This window comes from Sceloporus undulatus, chromosome 4 (assembly GCF_019175285.1).
Source record: "Sceloporus undulatus isolate JIND9_A2432 ecotype Alabama chromosome 4, SceUnd_v1.1, whole genome shotgun sequence".
In the NCBI taxonomy this organism is placed as follows: Eukaryota; Metazoa; Chordata; class Lepidosauria; order Squamata; family Phrynosomatidae; genus Sceloporus; species Sceloporus undulatus.
The window spans coordinates 95,524,960-95,547,940 of record NC_056525.1 but is presented as its reverse complement, the minus strand read 5'-3'; the positions used below and the strand labels follow the sequence as shown (position 1 = coordinate 95,547,940).

At 39.9% G+C, this 22,981-nt stretch overlaps 1 protein-coding gene across 1 annotated transcript in view; it reads right to left on the bottom strand.

Moving 5' to 3' along the window:
• The window catches only part of MSH4 (mutS homolog 4), a 61,885-nt gene that overhangs the window by 14,348 nt on the left and 24,556 nt on the right, over positions 1 to 22,981 (bottom strand). Inside the window, exons 8-12 of the mRNA XM_042466199.1 lie at positions 13,473 to 13,540; positions 10,715 to 10,789; positions 9,120 to 9,184; positions 6,461 to 6,630; positions 1,685 to 1,821 (exon numbers count right to left, since the gene is read on the bottom strand). Of these exons, the coding sequence (XP_042322133.1) occupies positions 1,685 to 1,821; positions 6,461 to 6,630; positions 9,120 to 9,184; positions 10,715 to 10,789; positions 13,473 to 13,540 (515 nt within the window). The remainder of the gene's footprint in view (positions 1 to 1,684; positions 1,822 to 6,460; positions 6,631 to 9,119; positions 9,185 to 10,714; positions 10,790 to 13,472; positions 13,541 to 22,981) is intronic.

Genomic DNA, 22,981 nt, shown 5'->3' with positions numbered 1-22,981 from the left:
CTGGAGACCTGCTATCGGCATGCACTCCTTACCTTCCTCCTGTGTCTCTGCCAATGAGCACACCCCTGTCACCACATCTGATGCAAAAATGGAGCATCTGACCATATGGGTGCAGCCAAGCACCCTGTTTCCATGTTAGGTATGGTGACAGGGTCTGCTGATCTGTGGAGACATTAGTGGAGACTCAGATTTGGACACAAATGAGGTTTGCCACAGAATTTCTGGGAAACTCTGCAGCAAATTGTAGTCAAACTGACCCACCATTAAGGGCTGTTTACCCTGGGATCAAGCCGGAACTATGAGATCTATGTCCAGTCTGCCAAGATCTAACCCAATTCTTGTCCTGGGGTTTTGGCCTGCGTCATCTAAATAGTACAACCCAAGGCTAGGGAAGGCATGGGTCTTTTGCCCCATGTGGACAGCCTCTAAAACAAGACAGCTGATGCTCTAGGTATGGTCAAAGAACTGAAAGAATGTCAGAGGCCCACTCCTGTGGCCATGCATGTTTATCTAAAGCTATGTATTCTGGTGCCCAAAATGTTTAAGGTTGAGCTCTAGACTGTTCTACATAGGAACTACAGGGATTTGGGGGAAAGCAATGTATAGTTTATAAACATTCTCAGAACATTTAGAAATGTGGTTCTTTGTACTCACAAATATTCTAGGGAGATCATTTCAGAACTGTATAGCTTTATAGTTGAAAATATCAATCCTCTTTTGATATTCCACCTAAATATGTTAGTGACCATTCTGTGGCATAGTTCTGGTGCCTACAATCTTTGTAATTCAAACAATTTTCTTTACAGTGTTACTTTCTAATATATACTGTATATACTCATGTATGAGTCTAGAAATTTTAGTCAAAAAATTGAGCCAAAAAACTAAATTGACTTATCCATGAGTCAATGTAAGTGCTGTACTTTAACTGTTATTTTAAAAAAGGAACCATTTCCTAGTGAAAGACAAGAGTGTCAACTGTCCTGGAAGCACTGTCCCCACTCTATTTTCTCATCCATCCAGCCTTTAGTCAGAGCACAGTTATGCTTGATAGAATTTTTTACGTTCTTTGGCATTGTTCTCCTTTCCTTTATCCTTCAGATCCTTTGTTACATGCCCCTAAGTTTTACCCTCAACTTATCCATGGGTCCCATCAAAATCCCTTTTTCTGGCCCCAAAATCTGCCCTCGACTTATACATGAGGTTGACTTATAGTCAAGTATATACAGTATGTAGGCTGAGATTATTCCCTTTGGTATCCTTTTCTCTGAGCTAAACACACCATTATTCATCCTTAAACAATGTACACACATTCCAGAATAATTTATCCTCTTAGGTAATCTAAACTATCCATGGTATCCCATAATATGCAGCATCTCTAGTAGCTGTGTACAGGAGTAACACTGCTAGTCTTTCCCTAGAACAGATCCTTATTCCAATGTATTAAAGAACCGTATTTGTACTTTTTCCAGTCTCATCACTATGGAAAGGTAATATCACCAATATATGTGTTTGTAGTTTTTCCGGTCTCATGACTGTGAAAATATAAAGTCAAACAATATATGTGCTAAGCCTTGTAATGGAGAAAAGTAAGTAATCTAACTACATAAGAGTTGCATTCATTACATTTTACTATAAAGTAATTAACTCTAAAAGATCTGAGAACTAACATCTCCAAAATATGTACCTTGGTAAATTCTGAAGGAAGCTGACCATTGTGTATCACTGCACAGTCAGCATTCATCTGAATAAAAAACCCTCGAGCTGAACTAAAACTTGTTTTCAAAGGAAGGTTATATTTTTCTGCAAGCTGGTTTATCATTCCTTAATAGCAAGATGTAAAACAGAAAAAAAATAATATTACAAAATCAACGATATTATATGCATAATAAAATTCATAATTGGTATAGGAAAAATCTTGACATTTTTACTACAGAATGGATCAGAAGGCAGAAGATGTATCAAGAAAAATTAAACCAATAACAATTTTTAAACTTTTCTTTTATTAATTTTTATTGCAGTGTAAAAGAAATGAATAGAAAAAATAAGATGAAATCCCCCAAAGAATGGAACTTGACATGACTTGACAACTAAAAGAGGCTATTCAAGGGGAAATTAAGAGGCTAGTCATCTCTTATTTCATAAATATGATCAACAGAAAGAAATAAAATGGATCAGGAGCTTTTAAAAGAACCATCAGTGTTTAACAAATCCTATTGGACAACCTGGCAATATATCTCATTTTAATGTTGAACAAACTTTCAGAAAATGTTCACAAATCAAGTCTGTAATAACATATGGGGGGGATATACAGAAAAAAGTAGTAGCAACTAGTTTTTTGTGGGTTTTTCGGGCTATGTGGCCATGTTCCAGAAAAGTTTCTTCCTGACATTTCGCCAGCATCTGTGGCTGGCATCTTTAGATGCCAGCCACAGATGCTGGCGAAACGTCAGGAAGAAACTTTGGGGGATTTCATCTTATTTTTTCTATTCATTTCTTTTACACTGCAGATGAATGCTGACTGTGCAGTGATACACAATGGTCTTTAGATGCCAGCCACAGATGCTGGCGAAACGTCAGGAAGAAACTTTTCTGGAACATGGCCACATAGCCCGAAAAACCCACAAAAAACTACGGATGCCGGCCATGAAAGCCTTCGACTTTACAGTAGCAACTAGACTTGCTTTAAAATTACAAATCCATGTAACAATTACATTGTCTAGCCCACATTTCACTAGCTTGTTTGCAAGAATGTCATGGGGAACCCTGTCAAAAGCCTTACTGAAATCAAGACATACTATATCCACAGCATTCCCTTCATCTAATAAGCTGGTAATTTTATTTTAAAAAAGAGATTAGATTTGTCTGGCATGACTTCTTTCTTCTGAAACCATGTTGACTTTTTGTGATTATGGCATGCTTTCTAGATGTTCACCGACTCTCTGTTTAATAATCTGCTCTAGAATCTTTCCTGGTATTGATGTCAGACTAATGGTTGATATTGCTGGATCCTCTTTTTTCTCCTTTTGAGTGGGACCCTCCTCCAGTCTGCTGGCACTTCTCCTGTTCTCCGGAACTTCTCAAAGATTATTGCCAATGGCTCCAATATTACATTTGCCAAGGATATCTTTTAATACCCTTGGATGTAGTACGTCTGGTCCTGGAGATTTATATTCGTTTAGATTAACCAGGTATTCCTGTACTATCTCTTTACTTATTCTGTGCTGAAATTCCCCTATTCTGTCCTCTGCTCCATTATCCTCAGGCTGAGCACCCTTTTCCTTTTCTGAGAAGACTGAGGCAAAGAAGGTGTTCAGTAATTCTGCCTTTTCTCTGTTCTCTGTTAGCATTTTGCCATCTTCTCCACTCAGTGGCCCTACCATTTCCTTCTTCTTCCTTTTGCTGAGGACATATCCAAAAAAAACCCACCTTTTTGTTGTTCTTAACCTATCCAGCAAGCCTGAGTTCATTCTGTGCTTTAGCTTTTCTGACTTTATCTCTACACACGCTAGCTATTTGTTTGAATTCCTCTTTGGTGATTTCCCCATTTTTCTATTTCTTATACATGTTCCGATTAAAACTTAGCAAAATTGAAAGTTCCTTAGTCATCCATCCTGGTTTCCTGAGACATCTCCCATTTTTCTTCCTCATTGGAACTGTCTGAAATTGTGCCTTCAGTATCTCCCCCTTGAGAAACTCCCATCCATCTTGAACTCCCTTCTCTTTTAGTACTGCTGACCATGGGATCACCCCCAGTATTTCTTTAACTTTACTAAAATCAGCTTTCCTAAAGTCTAAAATGTGTGTCTGACTATGCCTGGCTTCTCCTTTCCACTGTATAACAAACTCCAGGAGAACATGGTCACTTCCACCTAAGGATCCCACCACTTGCACCCCATTAACTAGGTCATTCCTGTTGGTTAGGATCAGATCCAAAATAGCTGATCCCCTTGTTGCCTTTTCCACCTTTTGGACAATGAAATTGTCTCCAAGGCAAGTGAGGAATTTGCAAGACCTTGAGGATTTGGCTGAATTTGACTTCCAGCAAATATCAGGATAGTTGAAGTCACCCATCACTACTATATCTCTCCTTTCTGAATGTGTGCTCATCTGTGCTAGAAAGGCATCATTCAATTCCTCCATCTGACTTGGGGGTCTGTAGTAGACTCCCACAATAACATCCCTGTTGTTTCCCTCCCCTTTAATTTTTATCCAGATGCTCCCCACCTGGCTTCCAGGATTGATGTCCTGGATCTCTTCACTGGTGTAAATGTCCCTGACATATAAGGCTATTCCTCTTCCTTTCCTGTTTGGCTTGTTTCTCTTGAAAAGATTATACCCCTCTATTTCTACATTCCAATCATGAGACTCATCCCACCAGGTTTCAGTGAGGCCTATTATATCATATTTACTTTGTTGTGCCAGGAGTTGAAGTTCATCTTGCTTATTCCCCATACTCTGTGCATTAGTGTAGAGACATCTTAGACCATGTGTCCCCTTTACTTGCTGCCCGTGCAAGTTTTTTGCCTTCCACTTTTGGATCCTTGCACTGTTTGTCTTGTTCCCTCTATGACAGTTTGACTATCTTCTCCAGCCCGTTTGCCTTCCAGAATATTGTCTCCCTCCCCCACATAACTCAGTTTAAAGCCCTCCTGATCAAATTTTTGAGACTATTGGCAAAAACGTTTTTGCCAAATGGCATGAGATGCAACCCATCCCTTGCCAGAAGTCCCTCCTCATGGAACCTCAGACCATGATCCAAAAATCCAAATCGTTCTTGGCGGCACCATCTGTGGAGTCAGTTATTCACCTATGCTACTTTCCTCTTCCTTCCTGGACCAAGCCCTTCAACTGGGAGAAGAGATGAGATGACAACCTGTGCATCCATTTTTTTCAGCTTCCTACCCAGAGCCTCATAATCCTTTCTGTTATTCTGAAGGCTGTGCCTTGCAGTATCACTGGTTACCACATGAACCAAAAGAAAGGGGTAACAGTCAGTAGGCTTGACAAGTCTTGTCAGCCTCTCTGTCACATCACAGATCTTTGCCCCAGCGAGACAGCACACCTCCCGAGACATCTTGTCAGATCCACAAACCACTGGTTCAGTGCCTCTCAACAAGGAGTCCCCCATGACCAACACACGCCTCTTCTGAGGCTTGGCATAGTTGTTCCCTTTGGTGGTATCTCAGGGTCCCCTGCTCTGTCCCTGAAGTCTGTCCCTGCTGCTGTTCCTCATCATCCTTGATAATAGAGAGAGATGCAAATTGATTCTGCAGCTGCAAGCTCACAGAATGTTCCCTGGTTTCCCTACTTCTGTGTGTGACCTTCCTCCAACTGTCTACTTCTGTAGTATGTGAACTGACCTCCTCCACCCCAGCCATTTCCTCTGTGTGTTTTCCGTTCAGGATCGTCTGGTCTGTTCTGGTCAGGAAAACCTCTTGCTCCCTATGATGCTGAACTGTTGCTACCTGGGCCTCCAGCTGCTGTACTTTCTCTTCTAAGAGGGCTACCAACTTGCACTTAGTGCAGGTGAAGTTCCCCACATCTGTGGGCAAAAAGACAAACATCCCACAAGTGTTGCAGGTGACTGCAACAGGTCCCTCAGTGTCCCTACTGAAAAGTCTTAAGGAGGCACTGAACAAGACTGTGGGCTTCCCCTGTTAAACACCAGTGTAAAGAACCCCTGTGGGCCTGGCCTTTGCCCCCAAACTCTGTTAAAGAGCTCACTCAACTGGGACTCTAGTTATGTACAGCACTCCTGGCTACTAGCTAGTTCCAGAGGCAAGTATCTGACTCACTTCCTCTGAGCAAGTCCCCACAAGCCCCTTAAGGGAGTAGTCAAAAGTAAAGTGTAAAATTGAAGGAGATGTCCTCCAACACTGTGCCAAGGTGACTTCTCCTCTGTACTCCAAACCCTCCTTGCCTATAAAAAAATAAAAATTAATGTGAAAAGAAAAATCCGCATGCCATTAGGTGCGCGCCTCTACCACAACTTCTGTAGAATGAGTCTTCTGTTCCTCCTCCTCCCAGTGACCAAAAGAAATGGCTCACACAATTTTAAGCTCTTACCCAAGCAAAGTGGACACAAAAAAAACAGGGTCCTCTTTTGCAAGGAATGTCCTAGAATTCCTCTCCCAGCAGAGTCTTCTAGCTCCTCCTCCTCATCCCAATGAACAAAAGAATGGCTCACACTTTTAAAATTTTAAGCTCTTACCCAAGCAAAGTAGACACAGAAAAAATTGACAGTCATTTTAGAAATGCAAGGAAAGGAACATTTTCCAAAAGAATGGGCCACATTATAAATGAGGGGCCATCATAAACTGGTCATGACTTGAATGCACACAACAACAACAACAACAACAACAACCGTATTGTGCTATAAATGTCATTAAAGAGAATACATTCTTGTAAATAATATTTATCATTCTATACTCTAATATCACACACTTAAGTAATAAGGTACCTGCAATATCATCCACAATTTCAGTGTATGTTCTTCGTGCTATATCAAGAAATTCATTGATATTAGGCTTTACTGCATAGCACTTCTGAGTTCTCATATTCAGACAACCTTTTGTATATCTTATATCATCATTAATAACAGTTTTTATCTTTTCAAGTATGATTCCAAATCTAAAACAATTATAAAGTATTGTTGAAATGCTATATATTTTAAACATGCTAATAACTGTCATATATAAGTTAGAAATGACTTGAAGGCATACAACAACAACAACAACAACAACAACAACATACAACATAAACTCTGAATCCCAAGAATTATTTCTACTTAACTAAGAATTACTTAGTATTCACTAAGGGGCTGAACAAACCAGTGTTTAATACCGGCCTCAGGACAGAGTAGGGGCGTAGCATCTGCATGCCATATGCCCCAATGCTGGCCTGACACCGACATCATGCTGTGCGCCCAACTGCACAGCAGGAACCATCACAGTACTCCTTTGGCACAGCGTTTAAATGAGGTGTGCCAAAGGAGCACTTAAAAGAGGTGGCAACAAGAGCACGTTTTTGCCAGCACTAAAAGGAGTGGCATTTTGCCATTCTTTTTAGTGCCAGAAAACTGCCAGATCAGGGCCACGGCATGTAATTGCCGCAGCCCTGATTTGCCACTGAAAGGGGCAGCAGGACACTGCTCCAAGGGGCAGTCTGTCGAGCCCCAAAGTTAAAGTTGATATGTACCGTATATACATGTCTATAAGTCTAAAAATTTATGCCCAAAAATTGACCCCCAAATCCCAAGTCAACTTATTTACAGGTCAATATGGTAATGTGATAGCAGCTCTTACAGATTTCCCCATGCGGTTGAGAGAGCAGTTTCTTTTTCTCTTTAGCCAAGCAGAAAAAGTCCTGAGTGACTGATTGCTGTTAAACAGAGTCCCTCTCCCACCCATGCTGTCTGCTGTTTCCGAGGAGTCAAGAGTGAAACCAAAGTTGAAACGCTGAAGCAAAAAGACTCAATTAGTCTCTCTTGCTGCACACACACATACTGAAGGAGCCTCCAAGTTTTACCCTTGACTTATCCACGGGTTATGGCAAAATCTACAACTGTGGCCCCAAAACCTGCCATCAACTTATAGTCAAGCATATAAAGTATATTTTTAAAATATGTTATTATAACGGCACTAGCAGCCCATTAGATAACATTACTTTTTTATATATTTAGTTTTTATAAAGTGTATTGACACAAAGACAATATATGACTACAAATTCCAACCTTACAAGTAGACATTACACAGTTACCTATTTACAATACATAACAGACATAACATAAAACGTTGTGATTTGACCATTGATTTTTCCTAAAAAAAACACATAACAAATCAATCTTTCCTCCTGTTTGGCTTCATCTTATTTCAAGCTACAGGTGTTTCATCTAGGTGTTACTCTAAATGTTAACCTTACACTTTATATTGTTCTTCTCACGACAAATCATATAAAATAAGATGCCACTTTATCATACAATTTCAATAATATCGGTCATTAGATAAACTAAAATAGTTGTGGCTTTGTACTAGTACATTTTCTACACCTTTAATTTAAATTGTGTGGGTAAAATGATACATGGTTTTCCTCTTTTTGCCCTTTCTTTATACAGCATCTGTCATTATAGTTCTGGTTGCATTAATAATTACAACATCCTAGCTTTAACTCCTTTCAGGAATAATACTATAGTTACAGGACTGTGATCCCTTGCCATCTCATTTTCAGCAAATCAAAAATTGATTTCCATTCTTTCTTAACACATTCCTCCATTCTTCCTAGCTTTCCACTTGTCATTACATCAAGTTCCGCTATCTCGTATACTTTATTCAGCCACTCATCCATACTTGGTACAGTATTAGTCTTCCATTGTCTTGCATATACAATTCTGGCATAGGAAAGTAAATGGAACACTAATTTTCCATGTTTTCTCCTTATTTTGTTATCTAATATGCCTAGTAACATTGTTTCTGGATGAAAGATTATTTGTATCTTTAGATCTTTTATCATTATATTATATATTTCCACCCAGAATTTTTTAGCTACCTTGCCTTCCCACCACATGTGGAAACATGACCCCGGATTATGTGAACATTTCCAGCAATTTGGTTTAGATTTTTTATACATAAAAGACAGCTTCTGAGGTGAGAGACATTAGATAACATTACTAATGAATACGTAATATGTTCTATGTAATATGTTCTCTAACTTTCATGTAATTCAATCAACTAATTCAATCAATAAAATGGTTTAATTCAAAGGTCTTTATGCAAGGACATAAAGACTATTGAAGAAATACTGCCAATAATTCCAATTTTATTCCTTATTTTAATTAAATTTATTTAATTTAATAATAATAATAATAATAATAATAATAATTGTTTGTATCCCGCCTCTCCCTGTATTGGATCGAGGTGGGTAACAACAAACATAAGAACAATAAAAATAACACACAAGCCCCAAGTAATACATCAGTGTCATAGTAATGAATACAATGAAATTAAAACAGAAAAAATAATTAGAAGATTTTTATGTAAAAAAGTAAAACTTGTAATAAATATGCAACAGAAGACATTAACAGTAATACTGCTCAAGACAAGATTGTATTTATGATACAGTACCTGTTGTCTTCCAAAGAACTACAATAAGCCTTTAACAATGGTGTTTTATAGCTTTTTAATGCATCCTGTTAAAATTAACATAAAAAATTATATTTTAAAATGTCCACAAGTTTTAATGAATTTTATAACTTTTGGTTTTCATATAGCACAGTTGCATACATACTTATTCAGAAGAAAATTCTATTGATTTCAATTATATTTCTCAGATAAACTGGACAGGATTTATAAACAATAGTTTTAAATTAAATGGGATTATATCTGAGTAGGGTGCATGGGATTGTACTGTGGAAATCCTGAATCATTGTTGGGATGTAATGAAGGTGTGGGTGGAAAAAATGCAGCTTAATCCAGATAAAACAAAAGTGATCGGGATTACAGACTATCATGGATGGGGTTACACTCCCACTAAAAGACCAGGTTCACATTTTGGAGGGGCTCTTAGTCCTAACATTACATCTGGGAGGCCAAATGGATGCTATGGCTAAGAGTGTGGTTGCCCAGTTTCAGTTGGTGTGCTAACTGCAGCCGACTTCTTTGAAGGGCTGAGCTGCCCACAGTGGTTCATGCTTTATTTACTTCTTGGTTATGCTGGGTCTAGTCATACCTCTTGATGTACTCTATATCCATCAGCCCTTGAAAAGCATTTGGAAGTTTACAGTTTTTGTTGTCAGACTGTTAGAAATCATATATTACACCAATTGCACTGACTTCCAGTCTGCATCTAAGATCACTTCCAGGTGCTCATTTTGATGCAGAAAGCTGTAAATTGTTTCAAAGATCAAGTCCTCTTACATAACCTTGCCTGCTGTTTCAGATCCTCAGAGGATTCTCTGTTGCATGTGCCAAGAAACAAGGTTGATGAGTACATGAGACAGGGCTTTTTCTATACCGTATGGAACCTCCTTCCTGGTTCCATTCCTCTTGAGCTTCTGGAAAATTGGCAAGGCTTTAAATGGCCAAGGAGTAAGCTCTACAGTAAATTCTAGCCTACTGTATTATACAATTCTAGACACTGACACATTAAAAATGGTCAGACAGCTACGTGAAGATAAGCAAGAAATGAATAAAGTTAAGCATACAAATATGCAGGAGTGGGCAGTTTAGGAATTTAATTTTAGCCTGAGTAATGGGTTGTTTTGAATATGAATAGTAAAGCACTTTAGAGAACAAAGTGACACCTTGCCATCTATCTTTAAGCTAGTGCCTGCAGTTCCACAGGCCATACCACACTATATCGTTATAGCACTATGATTCCACTTTAACTTCCATCCTATGGAATCCTGGGATTTGCAGTTTATGCAGGACTATTTAGAAGGCTCAGCCAGAGAGCTCTGGTGCTCATCAAACTACAATGCCCAGCATCCCACAAGATGCAGCCATGGCAGTTAAAGTGGAGTAATAATGTTTTACTTATACAGTGTGACAGAGCCCCACATCTGACCCTCTGTGATGGTGGCAGTGAAATGCAACAGATAGCAAATTACTCCTAAGGCTAAATAAAATAGTGATACAAAGTGTTAGGGACAAGAAGAATCTCTAGTTTGAGATTCCTAGGATCTAGTGATAACAGTAATTGGCATTTATATAGAACATACCTTCAAAGGCTCCACAAGTTCCAGGGTATGCTTCAGATAAATTAAATTTGTTATCTTCGATTCAGATGCATTAAACTGTTAGAAAGCAAAGAAGATATACACTTTATCATGATTTTATTGCTCCTTTAACATAATGTGGCCTAGATTTTCTTGTGTTTACCATTATTATTCCCTATAGTTCAGTTGTCACCCATATTTCCACTGCAGGTTTAATTAGAAATGTTAACTTATTTCTTTTTCTTACTGAACCACTCATTCCTACTTTTTCTAGGTTGGCACTGTTGCATCGTTATGATTCTCCTAGCCTTGATATCAGGTGATCCTATAAATGTCAGTTTTGAAGCAAAATGGAGAGCAACAAGGAATAATAACAGGAAAAGAACAAGAGATACAGCCTCTAACGTCACTAACAGTAGATGCTTAATAATCCAATAATTCAAAATATTTTCCTTAGACGTACATAAATGGGCAGGATTGTATCTTGTAAGAATCGTACACCATTAAACCCTCACTGCTGCATTCTTTTGTAATTCTCTCTCCTATTCTCAAATTGAAACAATACAGAGCCACACAAAAATTAGTTAACCATTCTTGCATATTTGGGGTAGTATGCAGGTAAACAGAAATACATTCATTTGTAAATTATTGTGGGGGATGATGATTATGATTATGATTTTAAGGGCTTGAGAAGGCCCTGTGAGTATCTTGGGATATTGAGTTTATCAATCAGAAAAACAAGAGAAAAATAAAAAAGGAAAACAATGGCAGCTAAGAGGATATTGGACTTGAGCCTCTAACAGCTTACAGAATCGTGAAAGAACAAATCGAGAGAAATGGGTATGTGGTCCATGCAATTAAAAACCTCCTCTTCATAACTATATATACAATGTACAGGACGTTTCAAGAGGAGAAAACAGAAAAGGATCATTTTTGCAGAGAACATAAAAGAAAAAGGGAGTGCTTCCCAAATAGTCTTCCATCCACTGTAAGTGAAATTCTGATCAGGAACATTTTTATTAGAGCTGGGAGATCTATTGCTATATTGCAGTGCAGGGTTCCATTTGTTTTCTTCTGATATAGAACTGGAATGGTCCTAAGACTATCATAGAGACAGTGAAAAAGCACCACTCATAGACAAGGAAGTGTATACCCTGTAAGGTACACAACTCTTGAAAACTAACCTCTCAACGTCTTTACTGTACTGCTGGGAGGGGGGGGGCAAGGCAATATCATTTATCTATTGTATAGTTCCTTGTGGACATACCATTTCTATTAACATATTCAATGTGTTCTTTAAAAATTATTTAACTTAATGATATGAAAACCAAGATATAGCACCTGTAAGCTCTAAGGAGGAATGTTTCATTGGGAATCAGCATAAGATAATTGAGTAAATGCTTTCATAGAACAGGAATGTTTCAGCTTCATAACATAGGAAACTCTTGTTATTACTTAGCATTCAGAAACAGTCAGGATGCATTATTTATTTTTATAAATACTTTATATCCTACCATTCGATTTGTAAAAGCACATCTATGGCAGCTCACAACAACATAAGATATAAAATTACCAAAAATTGTAATTTAAATCTTGACTTTCAATTTACAAAAGTGTATCTATGGCAGTTCATAAAAACATTATAAGGTATAAAATTACATTAAAAACAGTTTGCTTTTCTGAATAGAATAGCTGTGCATAACTGAATTCAAAGACATAGGCTTGTTAGTTTGGAAAATCAGTATGCAAAAGGATCTTGCAGCACCTTTGAGACTAACTGAAAGAGACAAGCTGGAAGTATGAGCTTTTGTAGACTTGAATCTACTTCCTCAGATGCGCAGGCATTTGCTACAAGATCACTTTGCATACTGTGTATAAATGAATTAAAGTTAAGCACATTGTGTGGATTTTTAAAACCAATGTAATACATTTAAAATCTTTTGAGAATAGAATAATGTAAAGCAGGTCTGCACAAGATATGGCCTGCAGGCTGTTTGTGTCTCACCAAAGGATTTTGGGTAGTCTGTTACAACTTCAAGGCGCCTCTACTGCCCAGTTTTCTCCTCAGAAAAAAACAGCTGGCGGAGATGGAGGAAGAGCGAATGCATGCCCCTGAGCCTCCTCCACAGCTGGGCTTTCTCCTGGGAAAAAGTCAGCCAGCAGAGGAGGAGGAAGGGCAAACACATACTGCTGAACCTCCTTCACATCTAGGCTTTCTCCCAGGAAAGAGGCAGGCGGCGATGGAGGAGAACAAGCAAATGTTCACTCTTCTAGGCTTCTCCACTACTTGGCCTACTCCCAAGGAGAGGGCTGGGCAAAGGAGGAGCAGGGTGGAAATAATTATATTATTAATAATAATAATTAAAATAGTTTATTCATTAATTATACATTTACTTCAAAGGTGAGCTACTAAAAACCTATCAGCAGTCTGGAGAAGTTTAGCCTATTTTAATTTTGGCCCCTACCTTCTGACAAGTTGTGTAGGTCTGAAGTAAAGTATCTATTGCATTATATTCTGACATTCTATACGTTTAATATTGGTATCTTACAACTTCTGAAAATCTAGGGGATTTAGATCTGATTCCTATTCTGATAATAAATGTACACAAATTTAAAATGCAAAATGCATAATGCTATCAATTGTGATTTAAGGATGCATCTTTCAAGGATCAGTTTTTCTCACAATAAATACTGAAGTGTGTGAAAAAGAGAAATAACAGCTATTCAATACGTATCAATTAAAAAGTATTTATAAACATACCGTATCCTGTTTTGGAATTTGAACTAAAACCGAAAGTAGTTGTTCAGTGTCCAGGAATCTTGAAATAACTAAAAAGTCAAACAAATCATTCAGCTCAAACAAAAATAAAATAAGGCAATGTATTGAATTTGATCACATTGCTGTCCCTAGGACAGACAGAACAAACCTGAGTGAGACTAGTGGGGAATTACAAACAAGACCAACCAATTAAACCCCAGCTCTACTGGTTAGTGCTAGCCAGGGAGCAAGGTGGTAGTAAATATCTCCCTGGGCTTTTCAGCCAGACAGACCCAGTGATTAAAACTGATAACTATAAGTAGTTTCCTCTGACCAAAACCAGAACTGCAACTAAAATACATTTTCAAAATAAGGCCCCTGTCTGCATGGGACAAACAGCCACTCATTGTCCTCTTGGCAGGGAGACTGGACAATGCAGGGCCCAATCCCTGAATCAGGCATGAACAGTCTGATAAGTCCAGCCTGTTCACAAACAATATACCTGTTAAAATGTACAGTACAGTATTTTAAAAACTCTGTTTGCTCCAGATCTTCCTGGAAGACCCAAAGCTCTCCATTACACACAAGGAGGCTGTTTAAAATGTGTCCTACTGTGCCTCCTGATACTACCATCACATGTCGCTCACTCTGAGGTCAGAACAAGGTGCCCAGCCTTGTTATCAAGGCTACGCGCCTCATTTTGACTTCATAGTGTGCAGTGTATGGCAGCTGTACTGGCACTGAATGGCACAGTGAGATGCACATGTAAACAGCTACTTGGTGTCAAAATGGAAGGTCCCAAGTAATGGGGGTGGGAGGGGGGGAGACCGAGACAGCTTTAGGACTAGGATACTTCAGATTGCTCCCAGAATATCCAAGCCCATGCAGACACCATCTTGGTAACAAGTGAGAGCACTTTATTGTTACTTTATTGGGGTAATGAGTAAGAGATCTAGTTATTTTTCATGAATTACATTTGAGGCCATTTTAATAGGCAGGATGTTTTCAAGTGTTATGCCATAGGATACTAAAGGTAACTGACATAACAGGAAGCAATGGGAAAGTAATGAGCATTGAAAAATAACATGATGAGTCAACTGTTTTTATCATCATAATGAATAATAGAAACAGGTTGTTTTTCAAATACTGTAATAGTTAACAGAAAAAAATTATTTTGAAAAAAAAAACTTTCCAAACTCTGGGGAGATCTATGCTGTTACATAGCATGGGTCTTTCTCCTTGTATAGAGAACAGCAGAATCGGAACAGCAGGGGCCTCTACCATGACAGACACCCAACACCCAGTACCTCTCTCTCTAATATTACTCTATTAACGTCCCAGTCTAATCCATTCCAGCATCAACAAAATTGTTTCCTAAACTGCTTTAAATGAATTTGAAGCATCAGCATAATCAAGAGAGATTACTGTATAAATAAAAATATGTAAATGTAACATCATAAAATATATCTCTGACTATAGTAAATAAACATATTTACATTAATGTTCTCCTAAGCAATCAATGAACCATGCATACATATACAGATCAGCAATATAAAATTAAAATTAGTTTCAAAAGTTTTCAGCAGCAGTTATAGAAGTTTATTTTTAAGCTATAAAGCTGCATTTCTCATTCCTCCTTTATTCTAAAAGTCTCTCTATATACGTAACATTTACTCTTTATATAGAGTTCATTTATATATTACTTTTATTTTTCAGCCTCCCTAACAGTCCCTTAACAGACATACTTTAATGACTGAACTGTTGTGATCCTATTGTTAACCATCATCTTTAGAAATCCCATCTGAGGGTGTTGCTGCCACCAGGATCCTCACACTATCCATTTCTTCTATGTTTGCATATAAGGCTGTTCTAGTTAGTGGCTCCTGCTTAGTGACCAGGCAGCATTCATTGTTATGTTAAATAATAAATGTAACTGTATTACATACAAGTGAAAGTACCCAGTTGATTAAAAAAATTAGTTACACCTTCATGTCACCACGTTCTTCTCTACCCTCCTTTTTCTTGCTTGCTCTTCTTTTTCTTCATCAACCCTTCTTCAGCCCTTTTGGCGCGTTACAGACCGCCCCTTAGGGGCGGCCTGTAGGCGCAACTTTCTCCGCTGGATCGGGGCCTCAGTGGCCAGAGCGGCAGCCGCTGAAGCCCCAATCCGCCGCTTTCCAGGCTGCAGGGAAGCGGCAAAAGGCCCCTTCCCCGCAGGCTGGAAAGGGGTGTCCTTGGGGCTTCAAGCCCCAAGGACACCCCGCGGCGGCCGGGAGAAGAAGAAAGGGGCCGTTTGGCCCCTTTCTCCTTTGGTCCGCTGGGCGCAGCCGTTTAAAGGCTGCGCCCAGCGGACCAAACCAGGAAGGAGCTCCGAAACAGAGCTCCTTCTGGGGTCGCGGAAAGGGCGCCCTAGGTGCCCTGCCGCAACCCCAATACATCACAACCGCGCCACTCCGTTTAGAGGCGGCGCAGCCGTGACGTATCGATGACGGCGGCCGTGTAGAACAGCCGCCGCCATTTTGTGCACATGCAGCGTGTGCTAGGGTTAGGGCGGTGCGGAAGCACCGCCCCACCTTAACCCTAGTACGCGCTCCGCGTGTACTTTTAAGCCCGTGTGTAACGGGCCTTTGTCACCTAAGCCTTCATGCTCATGGTTTTTATAGCAGCTGGAATCAGTCAAGGTCATGTCTTCCTAGGTCAGGTGGAAATAGACTGGGCAAAAGTCCAGGGTTGGGGTTTTCCCAGAATTCACAGCTAGATGCTCTCCAAGTACTTTCTGCACCTGAAGAGCCTTTATCAGTAAAGACTGTTCCCTGCCAGGTGGAAATCAACCAGACATAAGGGCAGGGCTGGGGGACTTTGGGCCTCCACCCCTACCAGGAATGTGCAAATTTTCTCTTTTAAATTTTCTATAGCTAGGTTCCCAAATTTAGACAGGACATAACTTGGAAACATTACTTTTTAGATCACATCTCGGAAAATCCGTATCCAACTTTTCTAATTCCCCCTCACCTCTCTCTCCTAATTGGAGTAAAGAGCATGCAAAGTTCTCCAAACACCTGAGTAAAACAACAGTAGGATCTCTGTTGTTCCAACAAGGGAACACAGAAGAAGCAAGATTTAAGTAGCTAGGTTCTAGGAGCATACATAACAATTTGTAAGTATTGGGAAGAAATCTCAAGGTTTATGAGGTCTTTTACTTCCAAGAACCCTGGTGTTAACTATGCAGTGGCAGACTCAACGTGGTACTTCAAGGCATGGTCAATTGCCTGAAACCTATTGTTAGCCCCAACTAGAGTTGGACCACTGAATTAAGAAAACTACCATAAGCACTGATTTATCAAGGTAGAGTTGATTCAATTAATTTATTCTTTGTTTATTAAAATAGGATTTAGGACAGTTTTTAATTAATTACAATCCACTAATATGTTTTAATAACAAAAGTAACTATCATAGGTAACATTCAGATGTTTTGGTTTTATGGTCCTAGAGCAATGATAGAGGCAGACAAACACACACACTTTTATATAGGTAAGATGTTACATGAATATTATTTCTTTCTTTACCCCAGAACATAAATACTTGCAGTTTCTTTCATTTTTGTACACTACTAACAAACTATTCAGCTATATAACGATCTTGCCTCATTCAGTCACAATCTCTGGTCTCTCTCCCCTCACCTTCAAACTCTGAATCTTATCTTCCATAACCCTCTCATCTGCTTTCCAACATCATTTTTAATATTTTCCATTTTCATTCAGTCTCAGCCAATAACTATCCATATGCAAATTCACTTCACCTAACATTATACACCCGCTACCTAATCTCCATATAGACACTTAAGAACAAATTGCTTACCCATAACTGCGTAGGCTGTTTGAGGCCAAACCATTAAATCAGCTTTTATATTGTGCACAATTGGGCCCTTATTCTAATTTCTATAATTCTGAGGTAGTGCAATCCACATTTTTGAGGAACATCCTTCAAGTGACCTCTTGAATTTCAAACACAATACTCCACAGAAGTTGACCTTCAGAAGAATGAAACTACAGTATGGTTTGCCATATTCAACTTCTGGCTGAAGTTGTTTTTCTCTCCTGGAGATTTTGCTTTCCTTATCCTACAGAATACGTAGTTTCAAATCAAGATGGTCTCTAAAGATTTCCCAGAAGCTCCAGCTATATGGTCTCCCCTCTGGACATCTTATCTCATTGGATTTTCAGACATCCAGAACACCACTTAAGCAATACATCTTAGATGCTGAATATCAATATTAGGAGAACCAGCATGGTGTAGTTGCTTGGGTGTTGGAATAGGACTCTGGAGACCAAGGTTCAAATTTCCTTTCGGCCAGGAAAATTAACTGGGTTACCATGGACAAGTCACACTGTCTCAGAGGAAGACAAAGGCAAATCCTCCTTATAAAATTTTGCCAAGAGAAGATGTTGCATTCCTATGGAGTGGCAATTGATGCAACAAAGAATTCATTCTATGCTGCATGGATTGCATTGGCGGAGTCTTGTCCAGAGCTGTTCAAGGTGGTTAAGGAGTTAACTCAACTACCTTCCACCCTGAACCCTTTACTAGAACCCACTACAGCCTGCTGTGACGCTTTCAATGATTTCTTCGCTGATAAAATCTCTCAGATAAGGGCTGATCTTGACGTTGGCATTTCGGCAGAATCAATAGGAGAGATAACCAGTGACTCTGTAAACAGAAGTAAACTGCATCACCTTGAATTTGTAAATACCAATGACGTGGACAAACTCCTTGGAAACGTAAGGAAGACGACTTGCCCTCTCAATCCTTGCCCTTCTTGGTTGACCGTTCAGGGAGGTGATGCAATCCTTACAGCTTATAAGAAATGCATCCTTTCAGGAGGGAGTATTTCCATCTACTCTGAAACAAGCGATGGTGAAACCACTTTTAAAGAAACCCTCCCAAGACTCCCTGATCAGAAATAACTATAGACCGGTCTCTTTATTACCATTCTTGGGCAAAGTGATCGAGAGGGCAGTGGCCTTCCAACTCCAAGCTGTCTTGGATGAAACCGATTATCTGGACCCATTTCAAACTGGCTTTAGGGCGGGTTACGGAGTTGAGACAGCCATGGTCACCTTAGTCGATGATCTCCATCTGGGCATCGACAGGGGAAGTGTGACCCTGTTGGTGTTCTTGGACATCTCAGCAGCCTTCAATACCATAGACCATGGTATCCTTCTGGAACACCTGAGAGAGTTAGGTATCGGGGGCACTGCGCTCCAGTGGTTCTGCTCCTACCTCTCGGGTAGATTCCAAATGGTGAGGCTGGGGGACAGCTGCTCTCGCAAAAGAGAGCTGACATCTGGCATCCCCCAGGGCGCCATTCTGTCCCCCATGCTGTTTCAAATGTACATGAAGCCACTAGGTGAGATCATCTGGAGACATGGGGCACGGTGTTAAAAGTACGCTGATGACACCCAGATCTATCTCTCTATGTCTCCGACTGATACAGTGACTAAGGATGGTATCTCTCCTCTGGACACCTGCCTAGGGTCAGTAATGGACTGGATGAGGGAAAACAAACTCAGATTGAATCCAGAGAAAACAGAGGTACACGTGATAGGTACCCCAGGTCCAGGCAGGGAAATTTGCCATCCAGTCCTAGACGGGGTCATTACCTTTAAAGCCCTATATGGCTTGAGCTCCAGTTACTTGAGGGAACGTCTCTCCTGGTACAATCCGCCCCACACTCTCAGAACAACTGGGAAGAATCTACTGGTTCACACAAAAGTCAGACTAGTAACTACTTCTCAAAGAGCATACACAGCTATGACTCCCACGCTTTGGAACAATCTTCCGGAAGAGATCAGAAGGATTCCAGTTTTAGATGCCTTTAAGAAGGCACTAAAAACACACCTCTTCCAGCAAGCATACCCCCCGATCTCCTATAAAATCAGAAGAAAACTTCAACTCAGGAAAAATTAAGATAACTTTATCACAGGATGTATTGTGGTTTACATATTGTACTGTCATACTTTGTTATTACAAGGTTTTAAATTGTTTTTAAATTGTAATTTTAGACATTTTGTAATTTTAGATATGAGTTGTTGAAATACTTGTCAGGGATTTGAAGGGTTAAAACACAGCACACAGGGAAATGCTTGATGTGTGTGTGTTTGACCATGAGCATTTCAGCAGAAGGACAAGGTTGATCAGCACAGCTGATGCTCATTGGCTCAAGGACACTTTAGTGTCTAGGTGCACATAGCCATGGATGATGAAACTACGGCTGGATTGAACAGGGGACACTTGTCATGGTTACACACAGGAACTCACTGGGTTTGGGAGACCACATGGTCTGGAGTCTATATAAACCCAGGGGTTGCAAGTGATAGCTTGTGGGTTTGTAGTAGGAGTTGGTTTGGTATGGTTTGGAGATCTGTATTTGTATTATAGCACTGTGAATAAAGAGCACTTTGGGAGATTTGGCTTCTCTGATGGTTTATCAGCAGAAGTCTTGCATCGCTTTGCTAAGTGTCCCCGGAGGTTCCTGCATTGCTTCAGTTCCTGGAAGACATCCAGTTGCTGTTATCTCAACTGCTTTTGGAGCCACGCTTCAACTTCTAAAATTGCTAGCTCTGCTCAAAAGGTCTGATTTAACCACAGGACTCGTTTGAGTTGTTGACAGTGGTTGTTGGACCCTGACAATACTGTTGTAATCCCACTTCGATCCATCGGGAGAGGTGGGAAAATAGAAATAAAACTTATTATTATTATTCTTTCCTGCCTCTTGTAATGTGATATTAGGAAAACATGCTGTCAGCCTCAGGGAGATCTTAGCTATGCTTGTCTTCTTAAGGCTATGGGTTTTCCACTACAATCTACAGGATGGGGCACTGTTCTTCCACTATATTTACCCATCCATGGTGACACACTACCTCCACAAAAGACAGTGAGACTGCTGTTGGATGAGCCTTTTGAATTCACAGGATCTGTTACTATATGTTCTGGTTATTTATCATGCAGTTTGAGTGATTTTGCTATCCTTAGCATTTTCTGTGCAAAGGATGAATATCATCGGATAGTGAAGAAGGATTCTCTGATCCCCTAGTTCTTAGGTTGTTGGTATTGAAGCTGAATCATTTTCTGCCCCTAAGAATCTGAATGGGAAGTCTCTGCAGATTCCTTAAGTGGTTGTTCTGACTGATAGTTGCTCTGATTTCCTGGATTAGGTACCTTCACAACTTGAGAAGTTTGAATTGCTGGAGGATGACTATCCCAAACTGAATGTGAGTTAGGTATAATACTCAATTGCGAACCTGATAGTGATATAACAGGCAGGACCACATCTTGTTAAAGTATGAGACACAATTGGTGCCTAAGGGGCTGTGCTAACCACTCATAAGGGAGGGCTTGCAGCTGCCTCCATCTTGCCTGGATTGGGGCCACAGCAACTGCACACAATGGCCCCAATTGGGCCTTTCCAGGGTACGATAGCCATGGTGCTAGAACTTTAAGGTACTCTTTTGGTGCTGCCATCGTGTGGACACCAGAAGAGTGCCGTGATGTCATGAGCCATGTGGAGTGGCACGCGGCATCATGCTGCCCTGGGGCCAGAGTTGGGGTGTGCATCATGTGGATGCCATGCCCCGACTCCACCCCAAGGCCAGCCTTAATGGCCGGTGTGCACAGCCCCTTAGTTGCTACTGTTGAGGCGGATGGCTGAGTGATCTGTTCCACTGGAAGACGCTGCCAAATCTGTGGTAATATTAAACATGTCAAAATCAAACCAGTGAGTCTCATTCTAGTTAAGTACACTATGGATGGAAATCTATAGGGATGGTATCTTCATATAATCTCTGGCTCACTATAGGGAAGTTATTCATGATACTCCTAGGACCCTCTGGTTAAGGACCATCAATATAGTATCTAGAGGGGGATCTTCTATAATGATAATGCAAGGACTCTCTACTCCTTTCAATATATGGTCCAGTGAATGATGAAAGTACTATCTTCTTCCTCTTTAAGATCTCTGATATCTATCTAGAAACTGGGACTTTCAAGACAAAAGGCTCTGTGAATATGTCAAGACTAAAAGCTCTGGTCCCTGCAGCAGGATCAATTTACACGTTACCATGAAGATGGAGAAACATTAGCACATTTATGCATATAATGAAGTACTCGTCAAAAGGTGAGAGCCCCTTTGTGGATTTGGTAAATCTCTTTTTGGTACCAATGAGCTAGTGGCCATCATATCATGTAGTACTTCTTTTGGAGTACGTTCCACAATCTCTCCATTTAAAAGGAGATTTATTGATTTAAAAGGTGGCTGCATCAGGGGATATACCTAACAGCTCTTGTTCAGCCTTCTTGAATACTAATACTGGAGATTTAAGAATGATAGTTTCAAAGGTGGCAGCTACCAAGATTACTGACAGCCCTACACTCCAGTCCAGACTGACACACTGGATGTTGAGGAACCCAAACACTGAATATGATGTAGGCTTGATCGAGTTTTCTTAAACTGAATGTTCACTGACTGTATCGAGGGGTTGAATTGAGACCATATCTGCTATTTGGATAGCATGAAATCAGGAGGACCATCCACATCATTAAATCCATCTTTTTCTTATGTAGCTTCTGTTCTGCTTCTTTCCAAGATCCAGGTGAACCATCCATAGAAGTGTGAATTGGCTTGCTCAATTCTACTCTTAGTTTGGTAGAACATGGACATATCCTGGTGTCTGAGAAGACAGAAATGCAAACAATACCACATATGCTACATTTCCCTCAATACTGAGACTGTCAATGGCACTGATGCTTTGTAGTTTGTAGATGGTAGCTCAACAGATGCTGGTGGTCCAGAGCAGATATAGTCTGCTCTGCAAATGCAAATGGTCCATAGCAACTATAATATGCTCTGCAAATGATCCATAGCAGCTATCAGTTAAGAGTATAAACAAAAGCTCAGTAGTACAAAAACACTTTCAGTCTGGAACAATTAATGTTACATGCCTGCATAGTTAATGCCTGACAATGAGAACACGTTCCATGTCATGCTCTTTCCTGAGACACAACAAGTACCAGGACTGATTGCTTATGGGACTTTCCCTCAATAATTAAAGTTCCTTTTTGGAGCCTTAAACCTTTAAAATGGTGATTGTGGAACCAACCCAAACATAAAATTGAATGATGACAAGATAACACTCAAACGTGTTAGTCAAAACCAAGTATCTGCCCAATTGGTCTGTCAAGCATGCTGAAGTAAAAAAAATTCTGGAGAGTGTGTCCCTGTTGATATTGATGCTGTGGTGGCTGAGCAAGAACCAGCTCTAAATGTGCATTTTGAGGAGAATCAGGCTGCTACCAAAACAATCATTCAACTGTAAAATGTTCCAAATGATGTATTGCACAAGTGCAGACAATCCTTATGTGCCAGTCACAGACACTATAAAGAAAAACCTTACTTGCCATATAATACTATACAGAGACACAAATAATGTTTGTAGTTTAAAATATACCGCACCACA